This window comes from Haematobia irritans, chromosome 2 (assembly GCF_050003625.1).
Source record: "Haematobia irritans isolate KBUSLIRL chromosome 2, ASM5000362v1, whole genome shotgun sequence".
Classification (NCBI taxonomy): Eukaryota; Metazoa; Arthropoda; class Insecta; order Diptera; family Muscidae; genus Haematobia; species Haematobia irritans.
The window spans coordinates 110271485-110299106 of NC_134398.1; the positions used below are offsets into that span (position 1 = coordinate 110271485).

At 37.8% G+C, this 27622-nt stretch overlaps 1 protein-coding gene across 1 annotated transcript; it reads right to left on the reverse strand.

The window, feature by feature from the left end:
* Window positions 1-8630: 8630 nt before the first annotated feature.
* On the reverse strand, window positions 8631-11826 carry LOC142224978 (uncharacterized). Its single transcript, XM_075294755.1, has 2 exons — window positions 11545-11826; window positions 8631-11081 (listed from the first exon to the last, which is right to left on the reverse strand). Exons 1-2 carry the CDS (start codon window positions 11824-11826, stop codon window positions 8631-8633), a joined length of 2733 nt encoding a protein of 910 aa, XP_075150870.1.
* Window positions 11827-27622: the final 15796 nt, after the last annotated feature.

A 27622-nucleotide genomic window follows, 5' to 3' on the forward strand; every position in this document is an offset into this window, starting at 1 on the left:
CAGTTGTAATCGAGTCTGAATTTGGAAATTTAAGTAGTCGTTCAGACGTTTCCAATGGACTTTGATGGAACATGAAGAAAAACAAATTAATACATTAGAATTTGTTTCCTAGAATCAAGTACGCAAAACACAAATTTAAAAAAGAATTGTGACGTAAATTTCTCCTCACGTCTAGTCTCTGCTTCTTTGGATTGGAATCAATACCACAATCAAAATCTTTGCTTTTTTTCAGTGTGGGATTAGATATCATTTCAATCACAGAAAATCGAATATTTCGCGTTGATGTCAACCAAAATTGACTTTAAAATTCGACCTTTTCAAACAGTCAATTTTTTTCAAATTTAAAAAAAGTTGAAAAGTCGACGTTTTGATGTCAACCGCTAAATTATATCAGTTTTTTCTTATTTACTTTACTTTTTTAATAAAATCACTATGTGCAACAATAAAAGACTTTTTAAAGCATTTTTTAGAAGTTGGAAATTTGGTCCGCTGGAGGGAATTTTGGTCCGATTTTGGAAAAATTTTGGTCCAAAATAAAATTGTGTAGTGGCAACGCTGTTACCAATACCGAAGCCTCGTCCACGAACGCCGATTCAGCGGATCGTTAACGACAGCCGAACAGATCGTTAACAAAAATCCCGAATCACCGACCGGTGGCGACGATAATTAACCGAATCCTATTCCCGAAACTCAAATCAACGAACCTAGCTCGCCTTCACGGTCGTCGAATCAACAGTGAGCCACAGCAACGAATATCCACAACATCCCTGAATTCCAAGCTTATAAAACGAATTACTACTGTACGTATATACTATAAAAATATCCATCAATAAAACCTGTACTGTTCAACCTATTAAGGTATAAAGCGTGTGTTTTAATTTTAAGGTAATTTAAACCACGTTACAAGCTTTCGCCCGATTTACACTCATATGACCACAGAGTCCAATTTTTAACTCCGATTTAGTTGAAATTTGGCACAGGGAGTAGAATTAGCATTTTTGCTATGCGTGCCAAATTTGGTTGAAATCGGTTCAGATTTAGATATAGCTCCCATATATATGTTTTTCTGATTTCGACAAAAATGGTCAAAATACCAACATTTTCCTTGTAAAATCGCCACTGCTTACTCGAAAAGTTGTAAAAATGACTCTAATTTTCCTAAACTTCTAATACATATATATCGAGCGATAAATCATAAATAAACTTTTGCGAAGTTTCCTTAAAATTGGTTCAGATTTAAATGTTTCGCATATTTATACCCTTCACCACTACTGTGGTACAGGGTATAATAAGTTTGTGCATTTGTATGTAACGCCAAGAAGGAAAAGTCTGAGACCCATCGTTTAGTATACCGATCGTCTTAGAATTAAATTCTGAGTCGATTTAGCGATGTCCGTCTGTCTGTCTGTCCGTCTGTCTGTCCGTCTGTCTGTCCGTCTGTCTGTCCGTCTGTCTGTCTGTTGATGTATTTTTGTGTGCAAAGTACAGCTCGCAGTTTTAGTCCGATTGTCTTAAAATTTGGTATAGGGTCCTGTTTCGGCTCAAAGACGATCCCTATTGATTTTGGAAAAAATCGGTTCAGATTTAGATATAGCTGCCATATATATTTTTCACCGATCTGGTCATAATTGGCGTGTATATCAACCGATCTTCCTCAAATTCCGTACATCCCAATATATTATGAGTCTCGAAAAACTTGCAAAATATCATCCAAATCGGTTCAGATTTAGATATAGCTCCCATATATAGCTTTCGCCCGATTTACACTCCTTTGTCCACAGAGGCCAATTTTTTGCTCCGATTTAGTTGAAATTTTGCACAGGGAGTAGAATTAGCATTATAGCTATGCGTGTCAAATTTGGTGGAAATCGGTTCAGATTTAGATATAGCTCCCATATATAGCTTTCGCCCGATTTACACTCATTTGCCCACAGAGGCCAATTTTTTGCTCCGATTTAGTTGAAATTTTGCACAGGGAGTAGAATTAGCATTATAGCTATGCGTGTCAAATTTGGTTGAAATCGGTTCAGATTTAGATATAGCTCCCATATATAGCTTTCGCCCGATTTACACTCATTTGCCCACAGAGGCCAATTTTTAACTCCGATTTAGTTGAAATTTTGCACAGGGAGTAGAATTAGCATTGTAGCTATGCGTGTCAAATTTGGTTGAAATCGGTTCAGATTTAGATATAGCTCCCATATATAGCTTTCGCCCGATTTACACTCCTGTGTCCACAGAGGCCAATTTTTTGCTCCGATTTAGTTGAAATTTTGCACAGGGAGTAGAATTAGCATTATAGCTATGCGTGTCAAATTTGGTGGAAATCGGTTCAGATTTAGATATAGCTCCCATATATAGCTTTCGCCCGATTTACACTCATTTGCCCACAGAGGCCAATTTTTTGCTCCGATTTAGTTGAAATTTTGCACAGGGAGTAGAATTAGCATTGTAGCTATGCGTGTCAAATTTGGTCAGATTTAGATATAGCTCCCATATATAGCTTTCGCCCGATTTACACTCAAATGACCACAGAGGCCAATTTTTTGCTCCGATTTAGTTGACATTTTGCACAGAGGGTAGAATTAGCATTGTAGCTGTGCGTGTCAAATTTGGTTGAAATCGGTTCAGATTTAGATATAGCTCCCATATATAGCTTTCGCCCGATTTACACTCAAATGACCACAGAGGCCAATTTTTTGCTCCGATTTAGTTGAAACTTTGCACAGGGAGTAGAATTAGCATTATAGCTATGCGTGTCAAATTTGGTGGAAATCGGTTCAGATTTAGATATAGCTCCCATATATAGCTTTCGCCCGATTTACACTCATATGACCACAGAGGCCAATCTTTTACTCCGATTTAATTGAAATTTTGCACAGGGAGTAGAATGAGCATTGTAGCTATGCGTGCCAAATTTGGTTGAAATCGGTTCAGATTTAGATATATCTCCCATATATAGCTTTCGCCCGATTTACACTCATATGACCACAGAGGCTAATTTTTTGCTCCGATTTAGTTGAAATTTTGCACAGGGAGTAGAATTAGCATTGTTGCTGTGCGTGCAAAATTTGGTTGAAATCGGTTCAGATTTAGATATAGCTCCCATATATATGGGAAGATTTCGACAAAAATGGTCAAAAAAGCAACATTTTCCTTGTAAAATCGCCACTGCTTAGTCGAATAGTTGAAAAAATGACTCTAATTTTCTTAAACTTCTAATACATATATATCGGGCGATAAATCATAAATAAACTTTTGAGAAGTTTCCTTAAGATTGCTTCAGATTTAAATGTTTCCCATATTTTTATACCCTTCACCACTACTGTGGTACAGGGTATAATAAGTTTGTGCATTTGTATGTAACGCCAAGAAGGAAAAGTCTGAGACCCATCGTTTAGTATACCGATCGTCTTAGAATTAAATTCTGAGTCGATTTAGCAATGTTGGTCTGTCTGTCTGTCTGTCCGTCTGTCTGTCTGTTGATGTATTTTTGTGTGCAAAGTACAGCTCGCAGTTTTAGTCCGATTGTCTTAAAATTTGGTATAGGGTCCTGTTTCGGCTCAAAGACGATCCCTATTGATTTTGGAAAAAATCTGTTCAGATTTAGATATAGCTGCCATATATATTTTTCACCGATCTGGTCATAATTGCCGTGTATATCAACCGATCTTTCTCAAATTCCGTACATCCGAATATTTTATGAGTCTCGAAAAACTTGCAAAATATCAGCCAAATCGGTTCAGATTTAGATATAGCTCCCATATATAGCTTTCGCCCGATTTACACTCATTTGCCCACAGACGCCAATTTTTTGCTCCGATTTAGTTGAAATATTGCACAGGGAGTAGAATTAGCATTATAGCTATGCGTGTCAAATTTGGTTGAAATCGGTTCAGATTTAGATATAGCTCCCATATATAGCTTTCAATCGATTTACACTCAAATAACCACAGAGGCCAAATTTTTGCTCCGATTTAGTTGAAATTTTGCACAGGGAGTAGAATGAGCATTGTAGCTATGACTGCCAAATTTGGTTGAAATCGGTTCAGATTTAGATATAGCTCCCATATATAGCATTCGCCCGATTTACACTCATATGACCACAGAGGCCAATTTTTAACTCCGATTTAGTTGAAATTTTGCACAGGGAGTAGAATTTGCATTGTTGCTATGCGTGCCAAATTTGGTTGAAATCGGTTCAGATTTAGATATATCTCCCATATATAGCTTTCGCCCGATTTACACTCATATGACCACAGAGTCCAATTTTGAACTCCGATTTAGTTGAAATTTGGCACAGGGAGTAGAATTAGCATTGTTGCTATGCGTGCCAAATTTGGTTGAAATCGGTTCAGATTTAGATATAGCTCCCATATATATGTTTTTCTGATTTCGACAAAAATGGTCAAAATACCAACATTTTCCTTGTAAAATCGCCACTGCTTACTCGAAAAGTTGTAAAAATGACTCTAATTTTCCTAAACTTCTAATACATATATATCGAGCGATAAATCATAAATAAACTTTTGCGAAGTTTCCTTAAAATTGGTTCAGATTTAAATGTTTCGCATATTTATACCCTTCACCACTACTGTGGTACAGGGCATAATAAGTTTGTGCATTTGTATGTAACGCCAAGAAGGAAAAGTCTGAGACCCATCGTTTAGTATACCGATCGTCTTAGAATTAAATTCTGAGTTGATTTAGCGATGTCCGTCTGTCTGTCTGTCCGTCTGTCTGTCTGTCTGTTGATGTATTTTTGTGTGCAAAGTACAGCTCGCAGTTTTAGTTCGATTGTCCTAAAATTTGGTATGGGGTCCTGTTTCGGCTCAAAGACGATCCCTATTGATTTTGGAAAAAATCGGTTCAGATTTAGATATAGCTGCCATATATATTTTTCACCGATCTGGGCATAATTGGCGTGTATATCAACCGATCTTCCTCAATATTTTATGAGTCTCGAAAAACTTGCAAAATATCATCCAAATCGGTTCAGATTTAGATATAGCTCCCATATATAGCTTTCGCCCGATTTACACTCCTTTGTCCACAGAGGTCAATTTTTTGCTCCGATTTAGTTGAAATTTTGCACAGGGAGTAGAATTAGCATTACAGCTATGCGTGTCAAATTTGGTGGAAATCGGTTCAGATTTAGATATAGCTCCCATATATAGCTTTCGCCCGATTTACACTCAAATGACCACAGAGGCCAATTTTTTGCTCCGATTTAGTTGAAATTTTGCACAGGGAGTATAATTAGCATTGTAGCTATGCGTGCCAAATTTGGTTGAAATCGGTTCAGATTTAGATATAGCTCCCATATATAGCTTTCGCCCGATTTACACTCATATGACCACAGAGGCCAATTTTTTTGCTCCGATTTAGTTGAAATTTTGCACAGGGAGTAGAATTAGCATTGTAGCTATGCGTGCCAAATTTGGTTGAAATCGGTTCAGATTTAGATATAGCTCCCATATATATGTTTTTCTGATTTCGACAAAAATGGTCAAAATACCAACATTTTCCTTGTAAAATCGCCACTGCTTAGTGGAAAAGTTGTAAAAATGACTCTAATTTTCCTAAACTTCTAATACATATATATCGAGCGATAAATCATAAATAAACTTTTGCGAAGTTTTCTTAAAATTTGTTCAGATTTAAATGTTTCGCATATTTATACCCTTCACCACTACTGTGGTACAGAGTATAATAAGTTTGTGCATTTGTATGTAACGCCAAGAAGGAAAAGTCTGAGACCCATCGTTTAGTATACCGATCGTCTTAGAATTAAATTCTGAGTCGATTTAGCGATGTCCGTCTGTCTGTCCGTCTGTCTGTCCGTCTGTCTGTCTGTCTGTTGATGTATTTTTGTGTGCAAAGTACAGCTGGCTCTTTTAGTCCGATTGTCCTAAAATTTGGTATGGGTCCTGTTTCGGCTCAAAGACGATCCCTATTGATTTTGGAAAAAATCGGTTCAGATTTAGATATAGCTGCAATATATATTTTTCACCGATCTGGTCATAATTGGCGTGTATATCAACCGATCTTCCTCAAATTGCGTACATCCCAATATTTTATGAGTCTCGAAAAACTTGCAAAATATCATCCAAATCGGTTCAGATTTAGATATAGCTCCCATATATAGCTTTCGCCCGATTTAGGTTAGGTTAGGTTATGTGGCAGCCCGATGTATCAGGCTCACTTAGACTATTCAGTCCATTGTGATACCACAGTGGTGAACTTCTCTCTTATCACTGAGTGCTGCCCGATTCCATGTTAAGCTCAATGACAAGGGACCTCCTTTTTATAGCCGAGTCCGAACGGCGTTCCACATTCCAGTGAAACCACTTAGAGAAGCTTTGAAACCCTCAGAAATGTCACCAGCATTACTGAGGTGGGATAATCCACCGCTGAAAAACTTTTTGGTGTTCGGTCGTAGCAGGAATCGAACCCACGACCTTGTGTATGCAAGGCGGGCATGCTAACCATTGCACCACGGTGGCTCCCTAATTTGCACTCCTTTGTCCACAGAGGTCAATTTTTTGCTCCGATTTAGTTGAAATTTTGCACAGGGAGTAGAATTAGCATTACAGCTATGCGTGTCAAATTTGGTGGAAATCGGTTCAGATTTAGATATAGCTCCCATATATAGCTTTCGCCCGATTTACACTCAAATGACCACAGAGGCCAATTTTTTGCTCCGATTTAGTTGAAATTTTGCACAGGGAGTATAATTAGCATTGTAGCTATGCGTGCCAAATTTGGTTGAAATCGGTTCAGATTTAGATATAGCTCCCATATATAGCTTTCGCCCGATTTACACTCATATGACCACAGAGGCCAATTTTTTTGCTCCGATTTAGTTGAAATTTTGCACAGGGAGTAGAATTAGCATTGTAGCTATGCGTGCCAAATTTGGTTGAAATCGGTTCAGATTTAGATATAGCTCCCATATATATGTTTTTCTGATTTCGACAAAAATGGTCAAAATACCAACATTTTCCTTGTAAAATCGCCACTGCTTAGTGGAAAAGTTGTAAAAATGACTCTAATTTTCCTAAACTTCTAATACATATATATCGAGCGATAAATCATAAATAAACTTTTGCGAAGTTTTCTTAAAATTTGTTCAGATTTAAATGTTTCGCATATTTATACCCTTCACCACTACTGTGGTACAGAGTATAATAAGTTTGTGCATTTGTATGTAACGCCAAGAAGGAAAAGTCTGAGACCCATCGTTTAGTATACCGATCGTCTTAGAATTAAATTCTGAGTCGATTTAGCGATGTCCGTCTGTCTGTCCGTCTGTCTGTCCGTCTGTCTGTCTGTCTGTTGATGTATTTTTGTGTGCAAAGTACAGCTGGCTCTTTTAGTCCGATTGTCCTAAAATTTGGTATGGGTCCTGTTTCGGCTCAAAGACGATCCCTATTGATTTTGGAAAAAATCGGTTCAGATTTAGATATAGCTGCAATATATATTTTTCACCGATCTGGTCATAATTGGCGTGTATATCAACCGATCTTCCTCAAATTGCGTACATCCCAATATTTTATGAGTCTCGAAAAACTTGCAAAATATCATCCAAATCGGTTCAGATTTAGATATAGCTCCCATATATAGCTTTCGCCCGATTTAGGTTAGGTTAGGTTATGTGGCAGCCCGATGTATCAGGCTCACTTAGACTATTCAGTCCATTGTGATACCACAGTGGTGAACTTCTCTCTTATCACTGAGTGCTGCCCGATTCCATGTTAAGCTCAATGACAAGGGACCTCCTTTTTATAGCCGAGTCCGAACGGCGTTCCACATTCCAGTGAAACCACTTAGAGAAGCTTTGAAACCCTCAGAAATGTCACCAGCATTACTGAGGTGGGATAATCCACCGCTGAAAAACTTTTTGGTGTTCGGTCGTAGCAGGAATCGAACCCACGACCTTGTGTATGCAAGGCGGGCATGCTAACCATTGCACCACGGTGGCTCCCTAATTTGCACTCCTTTGTCCACAGAGGCCAATTTTTTGCTCCGATTTAGTTCAAATTTTGCACAGGGAGTAGAATTAGCATTACAGCTATTTATTTATTTATTTATTTATTCATTCAGCTATGGTAAGCCAGCTTGAAGATAAATTCATTAGTACAATAGGTTTATATATACTTTAAATGCGGACCAGAAAAAAAATTATGTAACGATAAAAAAACTGGATAAAATGAACAAAAATAGATAGCCTCAACTTCTTTAAAATGTGACAATTACGACCAGAAAAAAAGAAGTTGAGAAGAAAAAAATGGTGTACGTTGGCATAATAACGGGATTGTCACAAACGGGAACAAAAGTGTAAGCTGGTGACAGGAACATTCGAATCCATCAGATTATAGGAATTGGTGAGACAACAATCAGGAAACAGTAAATCAGGAAGCAGTAAATTGAAGAGACAAATAGAACGGTAGAGGCAGGAACAATTTGCTGACAGATGATATAGGTTAGCAGGAACAACTTGGAAGGCAGGAACAGTGATGCGATCAGAACAGGAGAGAATTTTACTGGAACAGTTCTCGAGACAGCCAATTTTCCAGGGTACGGGGTAAAGACTTAGGTAGAATTATAACGAAGTTCCATGGCAAAGCTTAAAGTGGTGTACGATGCTGGACGACGTGTATAAAAACTCGTTTAACAATATGAATCGGATCAGTTAAATCAAATACGTTGCTAAATTCATTGTAATGTCTACAGAGGCGGTAAAAGGAACTGTGTTCCTCGTAATTATTTCTAACGACGGGTAGTTTCAATGGAATGTATTGTCGCGTAACACGTGAAGGAACATTAATGTCAAGTTTACTAATCAATTGCTGTGAGTTAATTTCACCTTTCAGGAGTCTACTAATAAAAATTACATCAAACACTAAACGTCTTCGCTCCAGAGTGGGTAAATCTATCAATTTCAAGCGATTTACATAAGGAGGGAGATCCAGAGGATCAGTCCAACCTAAACCACGTAACGCAAAAAGTAGAAATCTCTTCTGAACCGATTCAACTCTATCAACATAACATTGATAACTGGGAGACCAAACGACAGACGCATATTCCAGGATCGGACGGACAAGTGAGGTATAGATACGTTTCGAAAGGTAAGGATCATTAAATTCCCTCGACCATCTCTTAATGAAACCCAGTGTGGACATAGCCCTGGAGACAATTGACTCAACATGAGAATCAAACTTCAGTCTGCGATCAAATAACACACCTAAATCATTAAATATTTGAACGTCTTCCAATTTAACGTTGTCAATATAATATTCCGTCAATAAAGCATTGGACCGAAAGAAGGTCATCTTCTTGCATTTGCCGAAATTGAGACACATTCCATTAATGTCACACCAGCGAACAACCAGATCCAGATCTCCCTGTAAACGACAAGAGTCAACCGTCGTACTAATGGACGAAAATAATTTCACATCATCCGCATACATCAATATATTTGAATGATGGATGGCCGATGACAAATCGTCAAGATAAAGAGCGAACAGTACTGGTCCGATATGGCTTCCCTGAGGAACCCCAGATGTAACCGATATCTTACGAGATGTTCGACCCTTAAACATAACGCATTGAACCCTGTCAGACAAGTAGGATGAAATCCAGCATAGTAAAGCTGGAGGAAACCCTAGCGCAGATAACTTATACAACAATAGACGATGATTAACCTTATCAAAGGCCTTGCTGAAGTCAGTATAGACAACATCAACTTGATTACGCCTTGAGAATGCATCATGTATATATGAGGTAAACTCCAAAAGATTTGTCGACGTAGACTTCCCTTTCATAAAACCGTGTTGATACACCGAAAATATAGACCTTAATGAGTGAACGAGTCTATCAGTAACCAAACGTTCAAAAAGCTTCGGAATAGCACTTAGTTTGGCTATTCCCCTGTAATTCTCTATCTCCGTCCTATTTCCCTTCTTGTACAAGGGTATAATGTAGCTCTCCTTCCGTAACGTTGGAAAACAACCTGATGACAAAGAATAATTGAATAGATTCGTCAGGGGAATGCACAACACGGATGCACAGTTCCTTAATACCGCTGAAGGAACTCCATCCGTGCCAGGGCTAAAATCTAATTTCAAGGAGCAAAGTGCACTTAACACCTCGTCAGACGTAAACCATATATTGGGAATCGTATCGAAAGTGCGAATCCTGTAAGGGTAATATACATCAACGGCCGAATACTCAACATAAGTCTTCTCAAAAAAATCAGCAAATAAGTTAGCAATTCCATGAACATCCGAACACTCCTTGTCCAAGTACCTAAGTGTATTTGGAAAACTCGTCACATTCCTCTTAGAGTTCACAAAGTTATAAAAACATCTCGGATTAGCATTAAGGTTAAATCTCATACGTTCCAAATATCTTTCATAACATTCCTTAGACTTCACCTGATATAAGTAACGTGCATTAATATATCTCGTGTAATTCAAGTTCGAGTTGACACTTTTAAATCTTTTAAACAATCTGTTCTTTCGATTTCTCAGACTTCTTAATTCTTTGCTGAACCATGGCGGACCGGGTGTATAAGCGCTCATACGAGATATTGGCACTGCTTGACGGAAGCAATAATGAATCTCATCGTAGAATGACGATAAACAGCCCGAGAGGTCGCCGGTAAGTGGTGGCCAAATAACGCGAGACAATAAATCGTGAAGAATTGAGAAGTCAGTACGTTTAAAATCATATCGAAGACAGTCTTGACTAATAAGCTTATCCATCGATCCATTAACATTAAGAGATAATGCAAGGGTAGGATGGTATACATCCTCAGGTGTCACAAATGGATCAACACGAGAAACATTAATATCCGATACATTAGAAAATATGAGGTCCAAAAATCTTCCAAAATAATTCGTAACTGAGTTCAACTGTACGAGGCATAATTCAGAAATAACATCAAAAAAATCCTTAAATATTCCTAAATTGGTCGGTACAAGTGTATCATCCACGGAATTGAGCCAGCGTAAACTCGGTACGTTAAAATCGCCAAATACTAAAATTATGTCATCAGCTGTGAGTCCATAGTCAACCTGATAAGATCCAAGTGAGTCATATATATACCCATGTCAGAATTCGGTGGTATGTATGAGCATGTAATGAAAATGTTCAGTCGGGAGAGGTTCAAGCGTACAGAAATAAAATCAATATCATGGAGGACATTTAAATCCTGCAAATGTGATAAAAACGAGCTTCTCACGGCTATCAAGACACCACCACCCCTACGAGCTAACCGATCCTTTCTATAGACGTTAAATTCTGTACAAAATAATTCCAGATCGAAAATGTCTGGTTTTAGCCATGTCTCAGTGAATATAACAATATCAAACTCGCATGATAGACTGTTCAGGAATACTTGACGAAGTTTCGTATTAAGACCACGTACGTTTTGATACACAATACAAATATCATGATTTAGTTTTTTGAAGCCGTTACTAAATTAACAGGAATAGGACGGGTCGGAGCAACGGATATCGATGGAATCGAAGTACTCACATCACCAATACGCGTGGGAGGACACTGTGACAAAGGAGTCACAGCCCCATTTGAGGGACAGTCCTCGTTAACCACCATAGTTGACAAAGGGCCATTCAGGGAGAGATTCAAAACCTCAGTCTGAATCGGTAATTCATCAACAATTGGTGTAAATAGACCATTCAAGTCCGGAGTAGGGGGAAGATCCAGTAAAGGCGCTTCATCAGATATGACCATATTCCGGGGTGCAGGTCTCTTACGTTTGGGAGATGTAATACTATCAAATTTAAAATTCTTAAACATGTTCTCAAATTTGCGAAATCTTTCCAAAAGACTACAGAATTCCTTGTTAAATTCCGAAAACCCCCTTTTGGTCTCAATGAAAAACTTATAAAAAATGTCCAATTGTCTGCACTTTAAACATGACCATCTGAGCCCATTCGAACGATCCACTATCTTGTCAAAATGTCTACCATTAAGTCCGCCACACTTTAAGTGAGCGTGACCCTCACACAGCCAACACGTTATAGAGCGCTCATGAATATTAGTGATATCACATTTCTCATAAAGACAATCCATGTTCGAGAAGATAGAAAGATATGATAATAACAAAACAAAAAAGAAGAACAAAAGGAAAACAATTTATATGTATATATAACAGTATAAAGTCAACTAAGGGTTAATATTGTTACGAATGTGATATTTCTAGATTTAAGTTTATTTAAATTAGTTTACGTTAATTTAAATTTCAAATTGTAACGATAAAATTACGTCATAACTTGTTAGTCATTTCTTTATTTTCTAGTACTTTCTTAAACATCTTTTGTGTTTCCAATCGTTCATTGTAAAAGTAACGCCTTTTGTTTTATGCCTGCACGACATCTACCTAATCTCGTAGAATGCTCTAGATTATTAGCATAAGCCTAAAAGTATGTGTGCCATATCACCTGTAAAATAACGCCGATAGAATATTCTAGATGGCTGTAGGCAATGAAGATAACCAGTTGAATATGTGGTGTTAGATAAATTGTAACAAGATAGTTCTAGATGGTTGTAGGCCAGACTATCCAGAATTTTCGAAATCGTCAAATCACGGTATATAAGCCCCTGGCGGAGGGTGCAGTCAAGTCAGTCGTAAGCTAAAGTTTATACAGTACACATCGTAGAGCAAATAAGTGAAACCAATCAGTTAAACAAATAAATTGTAGATTAACGTTATTGAAAAGAACTGTCTTTTTAATTATCGGGTAATTAAATACGCCTCAATATAAAAACGTAACAATTGGTGTCGGAAGTGAAATAACGGGAAAAAAATCTACAATGAAGTTTAATCAGCTTCGAGTGGAAGATTTGAAGAAGGAATTGAGCAAAATGGAGCAGCCGACTACAGGAAACAAGGCCCAATTACAAAAGCGACTACTGGAAGAGTTCGAGCGGCGCAGTATTGATATCGAAACACATGAGTTCGATTATAAGGAAGATCTTGACGAATCAGTAGTAGCCAGCGCCTTGGAAACTCCATCTGTAGCTTCTAATGTTGTTGATTACACATCGATGGTCAATATTTTGAGCAAAATGATGGAAGAAAATTCTCTAAAAATGCAAGAGAATTCTAGAAAAATGATGGAAGAAAATTCTCTAAAAATGCAAGAGAATTCTAGAAAATTGGAAGAAAAATTCGACGAAAATTCAAAAAAGATGGACGAAAATTCTAGAATTCTAAATGAGAATCTTCAACAAATTGCTGAAGGCATGGAAAAACGTGTGGACCATATCGAAAGCCAAATTGGGGAGCTGGATAAGAAGATTATTTCTGTGGATGAGAAAATTATGGTTCATGATGAGAAGTTTCTACACATTGAAAGAAAAATGTCAGAGCTGGAAATTAAAGGTGGACCAGTGCGCGTTATCGAGGGCTCGAAAACCAAACCTCCTGTTTTCGATGGCTCAACTTCATTTGATGTATTCAAATTCCAATTTGAAATGGTTGCTTCTAGAAATTTATGGAACGACAATGACAAAGCAATTGAACTTCTATTGGCATTAAAGGGCAACGCCGCTGATGTGATACAAAGCATTCCCGCTGCCTCTAGAAATAATTATAATGACGTAATAGCGGCACTTCAACGTAAGTACGGCGGAGAACATAAGCAAGACATCTTCAGAATGGAATTAAGAGGAAGAGTCCAGAAGTCAAATGAGACTCTACAAGACTTTGCAACAGAGGTTGAGCGGTTGGTGCTTTTGACATATCCAGGAGAAAGTCATCCACTTGTGGACCGCATCAAGATCGAGACCTTTGTGAATGGAATTAGAGACCCTGATATAAAATGTGCAACATATGCGTCACAAAAGGCTACATTCGCAGAAACAGTAACATTTGCACATGCACAAGAAACTGCGAGATTGTTGGCACGGCCTCAAATTCACAAAGTACGCAGAGTAGAGACCCAGTGTGAAGAAACGCAATCGGTCATTGAATTGGTAAAAGAGGCTCTAATGCAGATAATGCAAGAAATGAAGCAGCAGGCAAATAAATCTAGAATAAAATGCTATAACTGTGATAAGGCTGGACATCTATCCCGGGAATGTAAAGCGTGGCGTAAAACGTCGGGGTCAATCTCGCCATCTCCATTAAACAATAATCATAAGAAGGCGACCACAAAGCCAAGCGACTCAAATTTAAATTTTGCGGATAATAGAAAAGGTGGCAAACAAGTTATTGATCAAGCCTTGACACGACGGCATTGCAATGTAGAAAGCACACGCTACTCGAAGGCTGAACCACAGGAGATAGTTGTAAATGTCAGGCAGTTACACATCGAATCTGGAGTGGACTGGCCAGCAGAACAGCGTAAAGATCTCATTTTGAGCAAAATTATTTCGGCGAAAGAAGAAGATAAGAAACCCAGTAAGAAAGACATCGCAGCCGAAAGCCCACTTATGAAATCATACTGGGCTCAATGGGACAGTCTATGTCTGGTCAACGGAACCCTACAACGTAAGTGGGAAAGTGAAGATGGCAAGAATAGCCGCAACTTGATAATCGTGCCAGATTCCAAGGTAAAGGATGTTTTGACGGAATTCCACAATGGACCTAGTGGAGGTCACTTAGGAATAACCAAAACAGCCGAGAAAGTGAAGCAACGATTCTACTGGGTTGGATGCCAGAAATCAATTGCTGAATGGGTGGCAAATTGTGAGAAGTGCATAAAGGCGAAAGGGCCAAGACGAAAAAGTAGAGGTCTTATGCAAGAGTATAGGCCAGGAGCGCCTTTTGAAAGAATAGCAATGGACGTTGCAGGGCCTTTCCCAGTAAGTGATTCTGGAAATCGATATGTCCTTGTGGTCATGGACTACTTCAGCAAGTGGCCAGAAGTTTATGCCATTCCTAACCAAGAGGCGAAGACGATTGTAGATGTAGTCGACAAGAACTGGATATGTCGCTACGGTGTGCCGACCGAGATACACTCAGACCAAGGAAGAAATTTTGAATCGGCCATATTCAAAGAGATGTGTGACTCCCTTGGTATCAAGAAAACAAGGACTACGCCATTGCATCCGCAGTCTGATGGCATGGTAGAAAGGTTTAATCGCACTCTGGAAGAACATCTTCGAAAGGTGGTGGATAACGGCCAACGAGACTGGGACGATCATATACCAAAGTTTTTGCTGTCGTATAGATCAGCCATACATGATTCTACGTCACGAACACCGGCCAAGGTCCTATTCGGAACGGAATTGAAGTTGCCCGGAGATTTGATATTTGGCGCTACACCCAATGAGCTCGCCATGGAAGAAACCAGTAACGACATACCAAACACATTTGGTAAAGTTCACGAATCAGTGCGAAACAAAATAAAAATGGTTAGCAACAGAATGAAGGCGAGATATGATCGTGCAGCAAACACTGAGGGCTTTAGTGAAGGACAACTGGTTCTGCTATTCAACCCGCAACGAAAGAAAGGATTATGTCCTAAACTACAAACACAGTGGGAAGGCCCATATAAAGTCATCAAGAAGATCAATGATGTTGTATACCGCATTCAAAAAGACGACAGCCCAAGGTCAAAGATGAAAGTCGTTCACCTGGAACGTTTGGCTCCATACGGAACGGGTTCTGTGCCTATTCGGGACGAACAGGCTTAAGCGGGAGGCAGTGTTACGAATGTGATATTTCTAGATTTAAGTTTATTTAAATTAGTTTACGTTAATTTAAATTTCAAATTGTAACGATAAAATTACGTCATAACTTGTTAGAGTCATTTCTTTATTTTCTAGTACTTTCTTAAACATCTTTTGTGTTTCCAATCGTTCATTGTAAAAGTAACGCCTTTTGTTTTATGCCTGCACGACATCTACCTAATCTCGTAGAATGCACTAGATTATTAGCATAAGCCTAAAAGTATGTGTGCCATATCACCTGTAAAATAACGCCGATAGAATATTCTAGATGGCTGTAGGCAATGAAGATAACCAGTTGAATATGTGGTGTTAGATAAATTGTAACAAGATAGTTCTAGATGGTTGTAGGCCAGACTATCCAGAATTTTCGAAATCGTCAAATCACGGTATATAAGCCCCTGGCGGAGGGTGCAGTCAAGTCAGTCGTAAGCTAAAGTTTATACAGTACACATCGTAGAGCAAATAAGTGAAACCAATCAGTTAAACAAATAAATTGTAGATTAACGTTATTGAAAAGAACTGTCTTTTTAATTATCGGGTAATTAAATACGCCTCAATATAAAAACGTAACAATATATTAGTATTTCCACTTGCGCCTAGAAGTATGCTTCGGAGTCCGAATGCCCAAATAAACACAGCGCTATTATAAGAAAGTGCCTAAAACTATGCTTTGCAAAATAAAATAATTACCAAATCCACAAATATGGAAATGAACGCAGTCCGCAAAACAAAAACAAAGTAACAAACAAGTCACCAAGGAAAGAAATCAAAACAAATGACAAAACAAAAAGACACTTGAGCAGGAATCCCTCGATAATTCCCACAAAAATAATCAACCGGAACCAATAACTCGAGTCAATTCGAAGATGTAATCACTCACTTGATTAAATGAACACTTTGAATCACTATAATAAAGTTCAAATATATGAAAAAACAATTGATTTAAAATCACTTGGAAGAATAGAAATATAAACACGACCGACCACTTTAAGGGTTGCCAAGGTATATGCGTGTCAAATTTGGTGGAAATCGGTTCAGATTTAGATATAGCTCCCATATATAGCTTTCGCCCGATTTACACTCATATGACCACAGAGGCCAACCTTTTACTCCGATTTAATTGAAATTTTGCACAGGGAGTAGAATGAGCATTGTAGCTATGCGTGCCAAATTTGGTTGAAATCGGTTCAGATTTAGATATAGCTCCCATATATAGCTTTCGCCCGATTTACACTCATATGACCACAGAGGCTAATTTTTTGCTCCGATTTAGTTGAAATTTTGCACAGGGAGTAGAATTAGCATTGTTGCTATGCGTGCCAAATTTGGTTGAAATCGGTTCAGATTTAGATATAGCTCCCATATATATGTTTTTCTGATTTCGACAAAAATGGTCAAAATAGCAACATTTTCCTTGTAAAATCGCCACTGCTTAGTCGAATATTTGAAAAAATGACTCTAATTTTCTTAAACTTCTAATACATATATATCGAGCGATAAATCATAAATAAACTTTTGCGAAGTTTCTTTAAGATTGCTTCACATTTAAATGTTTCCCATATTTTTATACCCTTCACCACTACTGTGGTACAGGGTATAATAAGTTTGTGCATTTGTATGTAACGCCAAGAAGGAAAAGTCTGAGACCCATCGTTTAGTATACCGATCGTCTTAGAATTAAATTCTGAGTCGATTTAGCGATGTCCGTCCGTCTGTCTGTCTGTCTGTTGATGTATTTTTGTGTGCAAAGTACAGCTCGCAGTTTTAGTCCGATTGTCTTAAAATTTGGTATAGGGTCCTGTTTCGGCTCTAAGACGATCCCTATTGATTTTGGAAAAAATCTGTTCAGATTTAGATATAGCTGCCATATATATTTTTCACCGATCTGGTCATAATTGCCGTGTATATCAACCCATCTTTCTCAAATTTCGAACATCCGAATATTTTATGAGTCTCGAAAAACTTGCAAAATATCAGCCAAATCAGTTCAGATTTAGATATAGCTCCCATATATAGCTTTCGCCCGATTTACACTCATATGACCACAGAGGCCAATTTTTAACTCCGATTTAGTTGAAATTTTGCACAGGGAGTAGAATTTGCATTGTTGCTATGCGTGCCAAATTTGGTTGAAATCGGTTCAGATTTAGATATATCTCCCATATATAGCTTTCGCCCGATTTACACTCATATGACCACAGAGTCCAATTTTTAACTCCGATTTAGTTGAAATTTGGCACAGGGAGTAGAATTAGCATTGTTGCTATGCGTGCCAAATTTGGTTGAAATCGGTTCAGATTTAGATATATCTCCCATATATAGCTTTCGCCCGATTTACACTCATATGACCACAGAGGCCAATCTTTTACTCCGAATTAATTGAAATTTTGCACAGGGAGTAGAATGAGCATTGTAGCTATGCGTGCCAAATTTGGTTGAAATCGGTTCAGATTTAGATATAGCTCCCATATATAGAATTCGCCCGATTTACACTCATATGACCACAGAGGCCAATTTTTAACTCCGATTTAGTTGAAATTTGGCACAGGGGGTAGAATTAGCATTGTTGCTATGCGTGTCAAATTTGGTTGAAATCGGTTTAGATTTAGATATAGCTCCCATATATAGCTTTCGCCCGATTTACACTCAAATGACCATAGAGGGCAATTTTTTGCTCCGATTTAGTTGAAATTTTGCACAGGGAGTATACTTAGCATTGTAGCTATGCGTGCCAAATTTGGTTGAAATCGGTTCAGATTTAGATATAGCTCCCATATATAGCTTTCGCCCGATTTACACTCATATGACCACCGAGGCCAATGTTTTGCTCCGATTTAGTTGAAATTTTGCACAGGGAGTAGAATTAGCATTGTAGCTATGCGTGCCAAATTTGGTTGAAATCGGTTCAGATTTAGATATAGCTCCCATATATATGTTTTTCTGATTTCGACAAAAATGGTCAAAATACCAACATTTTCCTTGTAAAATCGCCACTGCTTAGTGGAAAAGTTGTAAAAATGACTCTAATTTTCCTAAACTTCTAATGCATATATATCGAGCGATAAATCATAAATAAACTTTTGCGAAGTTTTCTTAAAATTGCTCCAGATTTAAATGTTTCCCATATTTTTATACCCTTCACCTCTACTGTGGTACAGGGTATAATAAGTTTGTGCATTTTTATGTAACGCCAAGAAGGAAAAGTCTGAGACCCATCGTTTAGTATACCGATCGTCTTAGAATTAAATTCTGAGTCGATTTAGCGATGTCCGTCTGTCTGTCTGTCTGTCTGTCTGTCCGTCTGTCCGTCTGTCCGTCTGTCTGTCTGTTGATGTATTTTTGTGTGCAAAGTACAGCTCGCAGTTTTAGTCCGATTGTCATAAAATTTTGTATGGGGTCCTGTTTCGGCTCAAAGACGATCCCTATTGATTTTGGAAAAAATCGGTTCAGATTTAGATATAGCTGCAATATATATTTTTCACCGATCTGGTCATAATTGGCGTGTATATCAACCGATCTTCCTCAAATTCCGTACATCCCAATATTTTATGTGTCTCGAAAAACTTGCAAAATATCATCCCAATCGGTTCAGATTTAGATATAGCTCCCATATATAGCTTTCGCCCGATTTACACTCCTTTGTCCACAGAGGCCAATTTTTTGCTCCGATTTAGTTGAAAATTTGCACAGGGAATAGAATTAGCATTATAGCTATGCGTGTCAAATTTGGTGGAAATCGGTTCAGATTTAGATATAGCTCCCATATATAGCTTTCGCCCGATTTACACTCATATGACCACAGAGGCCAATCTTTTACTCCGATTTAATTGAAATTTTGCACAGGGAGTAGAATGAGCATTGTAGCTATGCGTGTCAAATTTGGTTGAAATCGGTTCAGATTTATATATAGCTCCCATATATAGCTTTCGCCCGATTTACACTCAAATGACCATAGAGGCCAATCTTTTACTCCGATTTAATTGAAATTTTGCACAGGGAATAGAATTAGCATTATAGCTATGCGTGTCAAATTTGGTGGAAATCGGTTCAGATTTAGATATAGCTCCCATATATAGAATTCGCCCGATTTACACTCATATGACCACAGAGGCCAATTTTTAACTCCGATTTAGTTGAAATTTTGCACAGGGAGTAGAATTTGCATTGTTGCTATGCGTGCCAAATTTGGTTGAAATCGGTTCAGATTTAGATATATCTCCCATATATAGCTTTCGCCCGATTTACACTCATATGACCACAGAGTCCAATTTTTAACTCCGATTTAGTTGAAATTTGGCACAGGGGGTAGAATTAGCATTGTTGCTATGCGTGTCAAATTTGGTTGAAATCGGTTCAGATTTATATATAGCTCCCATATATAGCTTTCGCCCGATTTACACTCAAATGACCATAGAGGGCAATTTTTTGCTCCGATTTAGTTGAAATTTTGCACAGGGAGTATACTTAGCATTGTAGCTATGCGTGCCAAATTTGGTTGAAATCGGTTCAGATTTAGATATAGCTCCCATATATAGCTTTCGCCCGATTTACACTCATATGACCACCGAGGCCAATGTTTTGCTCCGATTTAGTTGAAATTTTGCACAGGGAGTAGAATTAGCATTGTAGCTATGCGTGCCAAATTTGGTTGAAATCGGTTCAGATTTAGATATAGCTCCCATATATATGTTTTTCTGATTTCGACAAAAATGGTCAAAATAGCAACATTTTCCTTGTAAAATCGCCACTGCTTAGTCGAATAGTTGAAAAAAATGACTCTAATTTTCTTAAACTTCTAATGCATATATATCGAGCGATAAATCATAAATAAACTTTTGCGAAGTTTTCTTAAAATTGCTCCAGATTTAAATGTTTCCCATATTTTTATACCCTTCACCACTACTGTGGTACAGGGTATAATAAGTTTGTGCATTTGTATGTAACGCCAAGAAGGAAAAGTCTGAGACCAATCGTTTAGTATACCGATCGTCTTAGAATTAAATTCTGAGTCGATTTAGCGATGTCCGTCTGTCTGTCTGTCTGTCTGTCTGTCCGTCTGTCCGTCTGTCTGTTGATGTATTTTTGTGTGCAAAGTACAGCTCGCAGTTTTAGTCCGATTGTCCTAAAATTTTGTATGGGGTCCTGTTTAGGCTCAAAGACAATCCCTATTGATTTTGGAAAAAATCGGTTCAGATTTAGATATAGCTGCAATATATATTTTTCACCGATCTGGTCATAATTGGCGTGTATATCAACCGATCTTCCTCAAATTCCGTACATCCCAATATTTTATGAGTCTCGAAAAACTTGCAAAATATCATCCCAATCGGTTCAGATTTAGATATAGCTCCCATATATAGCTTTCGCCCGATTTACACTCCTTTGTCCACAGAGGCCAATTTTTTGCTCCGATTTAGTTGAAAATTTGCACAGGGAATAGAATTAGCATTATAGCTATGCGTGTCAAATTTGGTGGAAATCGGTTCAGATTTAGATATAGCTCCCATATATAGCTTTCGCCCGATTTACACTCATATGACCACAGAGGCCAATCTTTTACTCCGATTTAATTGAAATTTTGCACAGGGAGTAGAATGAGCATTGTAGCTATGCGTGCCAAATTTGGTTGAAATCGGTTCAGATTTAGATATAGCTCCCATATATAGCTTTCGCCCGATTTACACTCATTTGCCCACAGAGGCCAATTTTTTTCTCCGATTTAGTTGATATTTCGCACAGGGAGTAGAATTAGCATTATAGCTATGCGTGTCAAATTTGGTTGAAATCGGTTCAGATTTAGATATAGCTCCCATATATAGCTTTCAACCGATTTACACTCAAATAACCACAGAGGCCAATTTTTTGCTCCGATTTAGTTGAAATTTTGCACAGAGCGTAGAATTGGCATTATAGCTATACGTGTCAAATTTGGTGGAAATCGGTTCAGATTTAGATATAGCTCCCATATATAGCTTTCGCCCGATTTACACTCATTTGCCCACAGAGGCCAATTTTTTGCTCCGATTTAGTTGAAATTTTGCACAGGGAGTAGAACTAGCATTGTAGCTATGCGTGTCAAATTTGGTTGAAATCGGTTCAGATTTAGATATAGCTCCCATATATAGCATTCGCCCGATTTACACTCATATGACCACAGAGGCCAATTTTTAACTCCGATTTAGTTGAAATTTTGCACAGGGAGTAGAATTTGCATTGTTGCTATGCGTGCCAAATTTGGTTGAAATCGGTTCAGATTTAGATATATCTCCCATATATAGCTTTCGCCCGATTTACACTCATATGACCACAGAGTCCAATTTTTAACTCCGATTTAGTTGAAATTTGGCACAGGGAGTAGAATTAGCATTGTTGCTATGCGTGCCAAATTTGGTTGAAATCAGTTCAGATTTAGATATAGCTCCCATATACATGTTTTTCTGATTTCGACAAAAATGGTCAAAATACCAACATTTTCCTTGTAAAATCGCCACTGCTTAGTCGAATAGTTGAAAAAATGACTCTAATTTTCTTAAACTTCTAATGCATATATATCGAGCGATAAATCATAAATAAACTTTTGCGAAGTTTCCTTAAGATTGCTTCAGATTTAAATGTTTCGCATATTTATACCCTTCACCTCTACTGTGGTACAGGGTATAATAAGTTTGTGCATTTGTATGTAACGCCAAGAAGGAAAAGTCTGAGACCCATCGTTTAGTATACCGATCGTCTTAGAATTAAATTCTGAGTCGATTTAGCGATGTCCGTCTGTCTGTCTGTCTGTCCGTCTGTCTGTCTGTTGATGTATTTTTGTGTGCAAAGTACAGCTCGCACTTTTAGTCCGATTGTCCTAAAATTTGGTATGGGGTCCTGTTTCGGCTCAAAGACGATCCCTATTGATTTTGGAAAAAATCGGTTCAGATTTAGATATAGCTGCCATATATATTTTTCACCGATCTGGTCATAATTGGCGTGTATATCAACCGATCTTCCTCAAATTCCGTACATCCCAATATTTTATGAGTCTCGAAAAACTTGCAAAATATCATCCAAATCGGTTCAGATTGAGATATAGCTCCCATATATAGCTTTCGCCCGATTTACACTCCTTTGTCCACAGAGGCCAATTTTTTGCTCCGATTTAGTTGAAATTTTGCACAGGGAGTAGAATTGGCATTATAGCTATGCGTGTCCAATTTGGGGGAAATCGGTTCAGATTTAGATATAGCTCCCATATATAGCTTTCGCCCGATTTACACACATTTGCCCACAGAGGCCAATTTTTTGCTCCGATTTAGTTGAAATTTTGCACAGGGAGTAGAACTAGCATTGTAGCTATGCGTGTCAAATTTGGTTGAAATCGGTTCAGATTTAGATATAGCTCCCATATATAGCTTTCGCCGATTTACACTCAAATGACCACAGATTCCAAATTTTTGCTCCGATTTAGTTGAAATTTTGCACAGGGGGTAGAATTAGCATTGTAGCTATGCGTGTCAAACTTGGTTGAAATCGGTTCAGATTTAGATATAGCTCCCATATATAGCTTTCGCCCGATTTACACTCAAATGACCACAGAGGCCTATTTTTTGCTCCGATTTAGTTGAAATTTTGCACAGGGAGTATAATTAGCATTGTAGCTATGCGTGCCAAATTTGGTTGAAATCGGTTCAGATTTAGATATAGCTCCCATATATAGCTTTCGCCCGATTTACACTCATATGACCACAGAGGCCAATTTTTTGCTCCGATTTAGTTGAAATTTTGCACAGGGAGTAGAATTAGCATTGTAGCTATGCGTGCCAAATTTGGTTGAAATCGGTTTAGATTTAGATATAGCTCCCATATATATGTTTTTCTGATTTCGACAAAAATTGTCAAAATACCAACATTTTCCTTGTAAAATCGCCACTGCTTAGTGGAAAAGTTGAAAAAAATGACTCTAATTTTCCTAAACTTCTAATACATATATATCGAGCGATAAATCATAAATAAACTTTTGCGAAGTTTTCTTAAAAGTGCTCCAGATTTAAATGTTTCCCATATTTGTATACCCTTCACCACTACTGTGGTACAGGGTATAATAAGTTTGTGCATTTGTATGCAACGCCAAGAAGGAAAAGTCTGAGACCCATCGTTTAGTATACCGATCGTCTTAGAATTAAATTCTGAGTCGATTTAGCGATGTCCGTCCGTCTGTCTGTCTGTCTGTCCGTCTGTCTGTCTGTCGGTTGATGTATTTTTGTGTGCAAAGTACAGCTCGCAGTTTTAGTCCGATTGTCCTAAAATTTGGTATGGGGTCCTGTTTCGGCTCAAAGACGATCCCTATTGATTTTGGAAAAAATCGGTTCAGATTTAGATATAGCTGCCATATATATTTTTCACCGATCTGGTCATAATTGGCGTGTATATCAACCGATCTTCCTCAAATTCCGTACATCCCAATATTTTATGAGTCTCGAAAAACTTGCAAAATATCATCCAAATCGGTTCATATTTAGATATAGCTCCCATATATAGCTTTCGCTCGATTTACACTCCTTTGTCCACAGAGGCCAATTTTTTGCTCCGATTTAGTTGTAATTTTGCACAGGGAGTAGAATTAGCATTATAGCTATGCGTGTCAAATTAGGTGGAAATCGGTTCAGATTTAGATATAGCTCCCATATATAGCTTTCGCCCGATTTACACTCATTTGCCCACAGAGGCCAATTTTTTGCTCCGATTTAGTTGAAATTTTGCACAGGGAGTAGAACTAGCATTGTAGCTATGCGTGTCAAATTTGGTTGAAATCGGTTCAGATTTAGATATAGCTCCCATATATAGCTTTCGCCGATTTACACTCAAATGACCACAGAGGCCAATTTTTTGCTCCGATTTAGTTGAAATCTTGCACAGGGGGTAGAATTAGCATTATAGCTATGCGTGTCTAATTAGGTGGAAATCGGTTCAGATTTAGATATAGCTCCCATATATAGCTTTCGCCCGATTTACACTCATATGACCACAGAGTCCAATTTTTAACTCCGATTTAGTTGAAATTTGGCACAGGGAGTAGAATTAGCATTGTTGCTATGCGTGCCAAATTTGGTTGAAATCGGTTCAGATTTAGATATAGCTCCCATATATATGTTTTTCTAATTTCGACAAAAATGGTCAAAATAGCAACATTTTCCTTGTAAAATCGCCACTGCTTAGTCGAATAGTTGAAAAAATGGCTCTAATTTTCCTAAACTTCTAATACATATATATCGAGCGATAAATTATAAATAAACTTTTGCGAAGTTTTCTTAAAATTGCTCCAGATTTAAATGTTTCCAATATTTGTATACCCTTCACCACTACTGTGGTACAGAGTATAATAAGTTTGTGCATTTGTATGTAACGCCAAGAAGGAAAAGTCTGAGACCCATCGTTTAGTATACCGATCGTCTTAGAATTAAATTCTGAGTCGATTTAGCGACGTCCGTCTGTCTGTCTGTCTGTCCGTCTGTCTGTCTGTTGATGTATTTTTGTGTGCAAAGTACAGCTCGCAGTTTTAGTCCGATTGTCCTAAAATTTGGTGTGGGGGTCCTGTTTCGGCTCAAAGACGATCCCTATTGATTTTGGAAAAAATCGGTTCAGATTTAGATATAGCTGCCATATATATTTTTCACCGATCTGGTCATAATTGGCGTGTATATCAACCGATCTTCCTCAATATTTTATGAGTCTCGAAAAACTTGCAAAATATCATCCAAATCGGTTCAGATTTAGATATAGCTCCCATATATAGCTTTCGCCCGATTTACACTCATTTGCCCACAGAGGCCAATTTTTTGCTCCGATTTAGTTGAAATTTTGCACAGGGAGTAGAATTAGCATTATAGCTATGCGTGTCAAATTTGGTCGAAATCGGTTCGGATTTAGATATAGCTCTCATATATAGCTTTCAACCGATTTAGACTCAAATAACCACAGAGGCCAAATTTTTGCTCCGATTTAGTTGAAATTTTGCACAGGGAGTAGAATGAGCAGTGTAGCTATGAGTGCCAAATTTGGTTGAAATCGGTTCAGATTTAGATATAGATCCCATATATAGCATTCGCCCGATTTACACTCATATGACCACAGAGGCCAATTTTTAACTCCGATTTAGTTGAAATTTTGCACAGGGAGTAGAATTTGCATTGTTGCTATGCGTGCCAAATTTGGTTGAAATCGGTTCAGATTTAGATATATCTCCCATATATAGCTTTCGCCCGATTTACACTCATATGATCACAGAGTCCAATTTTTAACTCCGATTTAGTTGAAATTTGGCACAGGGAGTAGAATTAGCATTGTTGCTATGCGTGCCAAATTTGGTTGAAATCGGTTCAGATTTAGATATAGCTCCCATATATATGTTTTTCTGATTTCGACAAAAATGGTCAAAATACCAACATTTTCCTTGTAAAATCGCCACTGCTTACTCGAAAAGATGTAAAAATGACTCTAATTTTCCTAAACTTCTAATACATATATATCGAGCGATAAATCATAAATAAACTTTTGCGAAGTTTCCTTAAAATTGCTTCAGATTTAAATGTTTCGCATATTTTTATACCCTTCACCACTACTGTGGTACAGGGTATAATAAGTTTGTGCATTTGTATGTAACGCCAAGAAGGAAAAGTCTGAGACCCATCGTTTAATATACCGATCGTCTTAGAATTAAATTCTGAGTCGATTTAGCGATGTCCGTCTGTCTGTCTGTTTGTCCGTCTGTCTGTCTGCTGATGTATTTTTGTGTGCAAAGTACAGCTCGCAGTTTTAGTCCGATTGTCTTAAAATTTGGTATAGGGTCCTGTTTCGGCTCAAAGACGATCCCTATTGATTTTGGAAAAAATCTGTTCAGATTTAGATATAGCTGCCATATATATTTTTCACCGATCTGGTCATAATTGCCGTGTATATCAACCGATCTTTCTCAAATTCCGTACATCCGAATATTTTATGAGTCTCGAAAAACTTGCAAAATATCATCCAAATCGGTTCAGATTTAGATATAGCTCCCATATATAGCTTTCGCCCGATTTACACTCATATGACCACAGAGGCTAATTTTTTGCTCCGATTTAGTTGAAATTTTGCACAGGGAGTAGAATTAGCATTGTTGCTATGCGTGCCAAATTTGGTTGAAATCGGTTCAGATTTAGATATAGCTCCCATATATATGTTTTTTCTGATTTCGACAAAAATGGTCAAAATACCAACATTTTCCTTGTAAAATCGCCACTGCTTAGTGGAAAAGTTGTAAAAATGACTCTAATTTTCCTAAACTTCTAATACATATATATCGAGCGATAAATCATAAATAAACTTTTGCGAAGTTTTCTTAAAATTGCTCCAGATTTAAATGTTTCCCATATTTTTATACCCTTCACCACTACTGTGGTAAAGGGTATAATAAGTTTGTGCATTTGTATGTAACGCCAAGAAGGAAAAGTCTGAGACCCATCGTTTAGTATACCGATCGTCTTAGAATTAAATTCTGAGTCGATTTAGCGATGTCCGTCTGTCTGTCTGTCTGTCCGTCTGTCTGTCTGTTGATGTATTTTTGTGTGCAAAGTACAGCTCGCAGTTTTAGTCCGATTGTCCTAAAATTTGGTATGGGTCCTGTTTCGGCTCAAAGACGATCCCTATTGATTTTGGAAAAAATCGGTTCAGATTTAGATATAGCTGCCATATATATTTTTCACCGATCTGGTCATAATTGGCGTGTATATCAACCGATCTTCCTCAAATTCCGTACATCCCAATATTTTATGAGTCTCGAAAAACTTGCAAAATATCATCCAAATCGGTTCAGATTTAGATATAGCTTCCATATATAGCTTTCGCCCGATTTACACTCATTTGCCCACAGAGCCCAATTTTTTGCTCCGATTTA

Excerpts from the sequence above, each read along its gene's own strand:
- LOC142224978 (XM_075294755.1), bottom strand. The coding sequence starts at position 11,826 with ATGTTTAAGAATTTTAAATTTGATAGTATTACATCTCCCAAACGTAAG. Across the intron at positions 11,082-11,544 it reads CTCCCACGCGTATTGGTGAT|GTTGACTATGGACTCACAGC; the intron begins GTGAGTACTTCG and ends GGATCTTATCAG.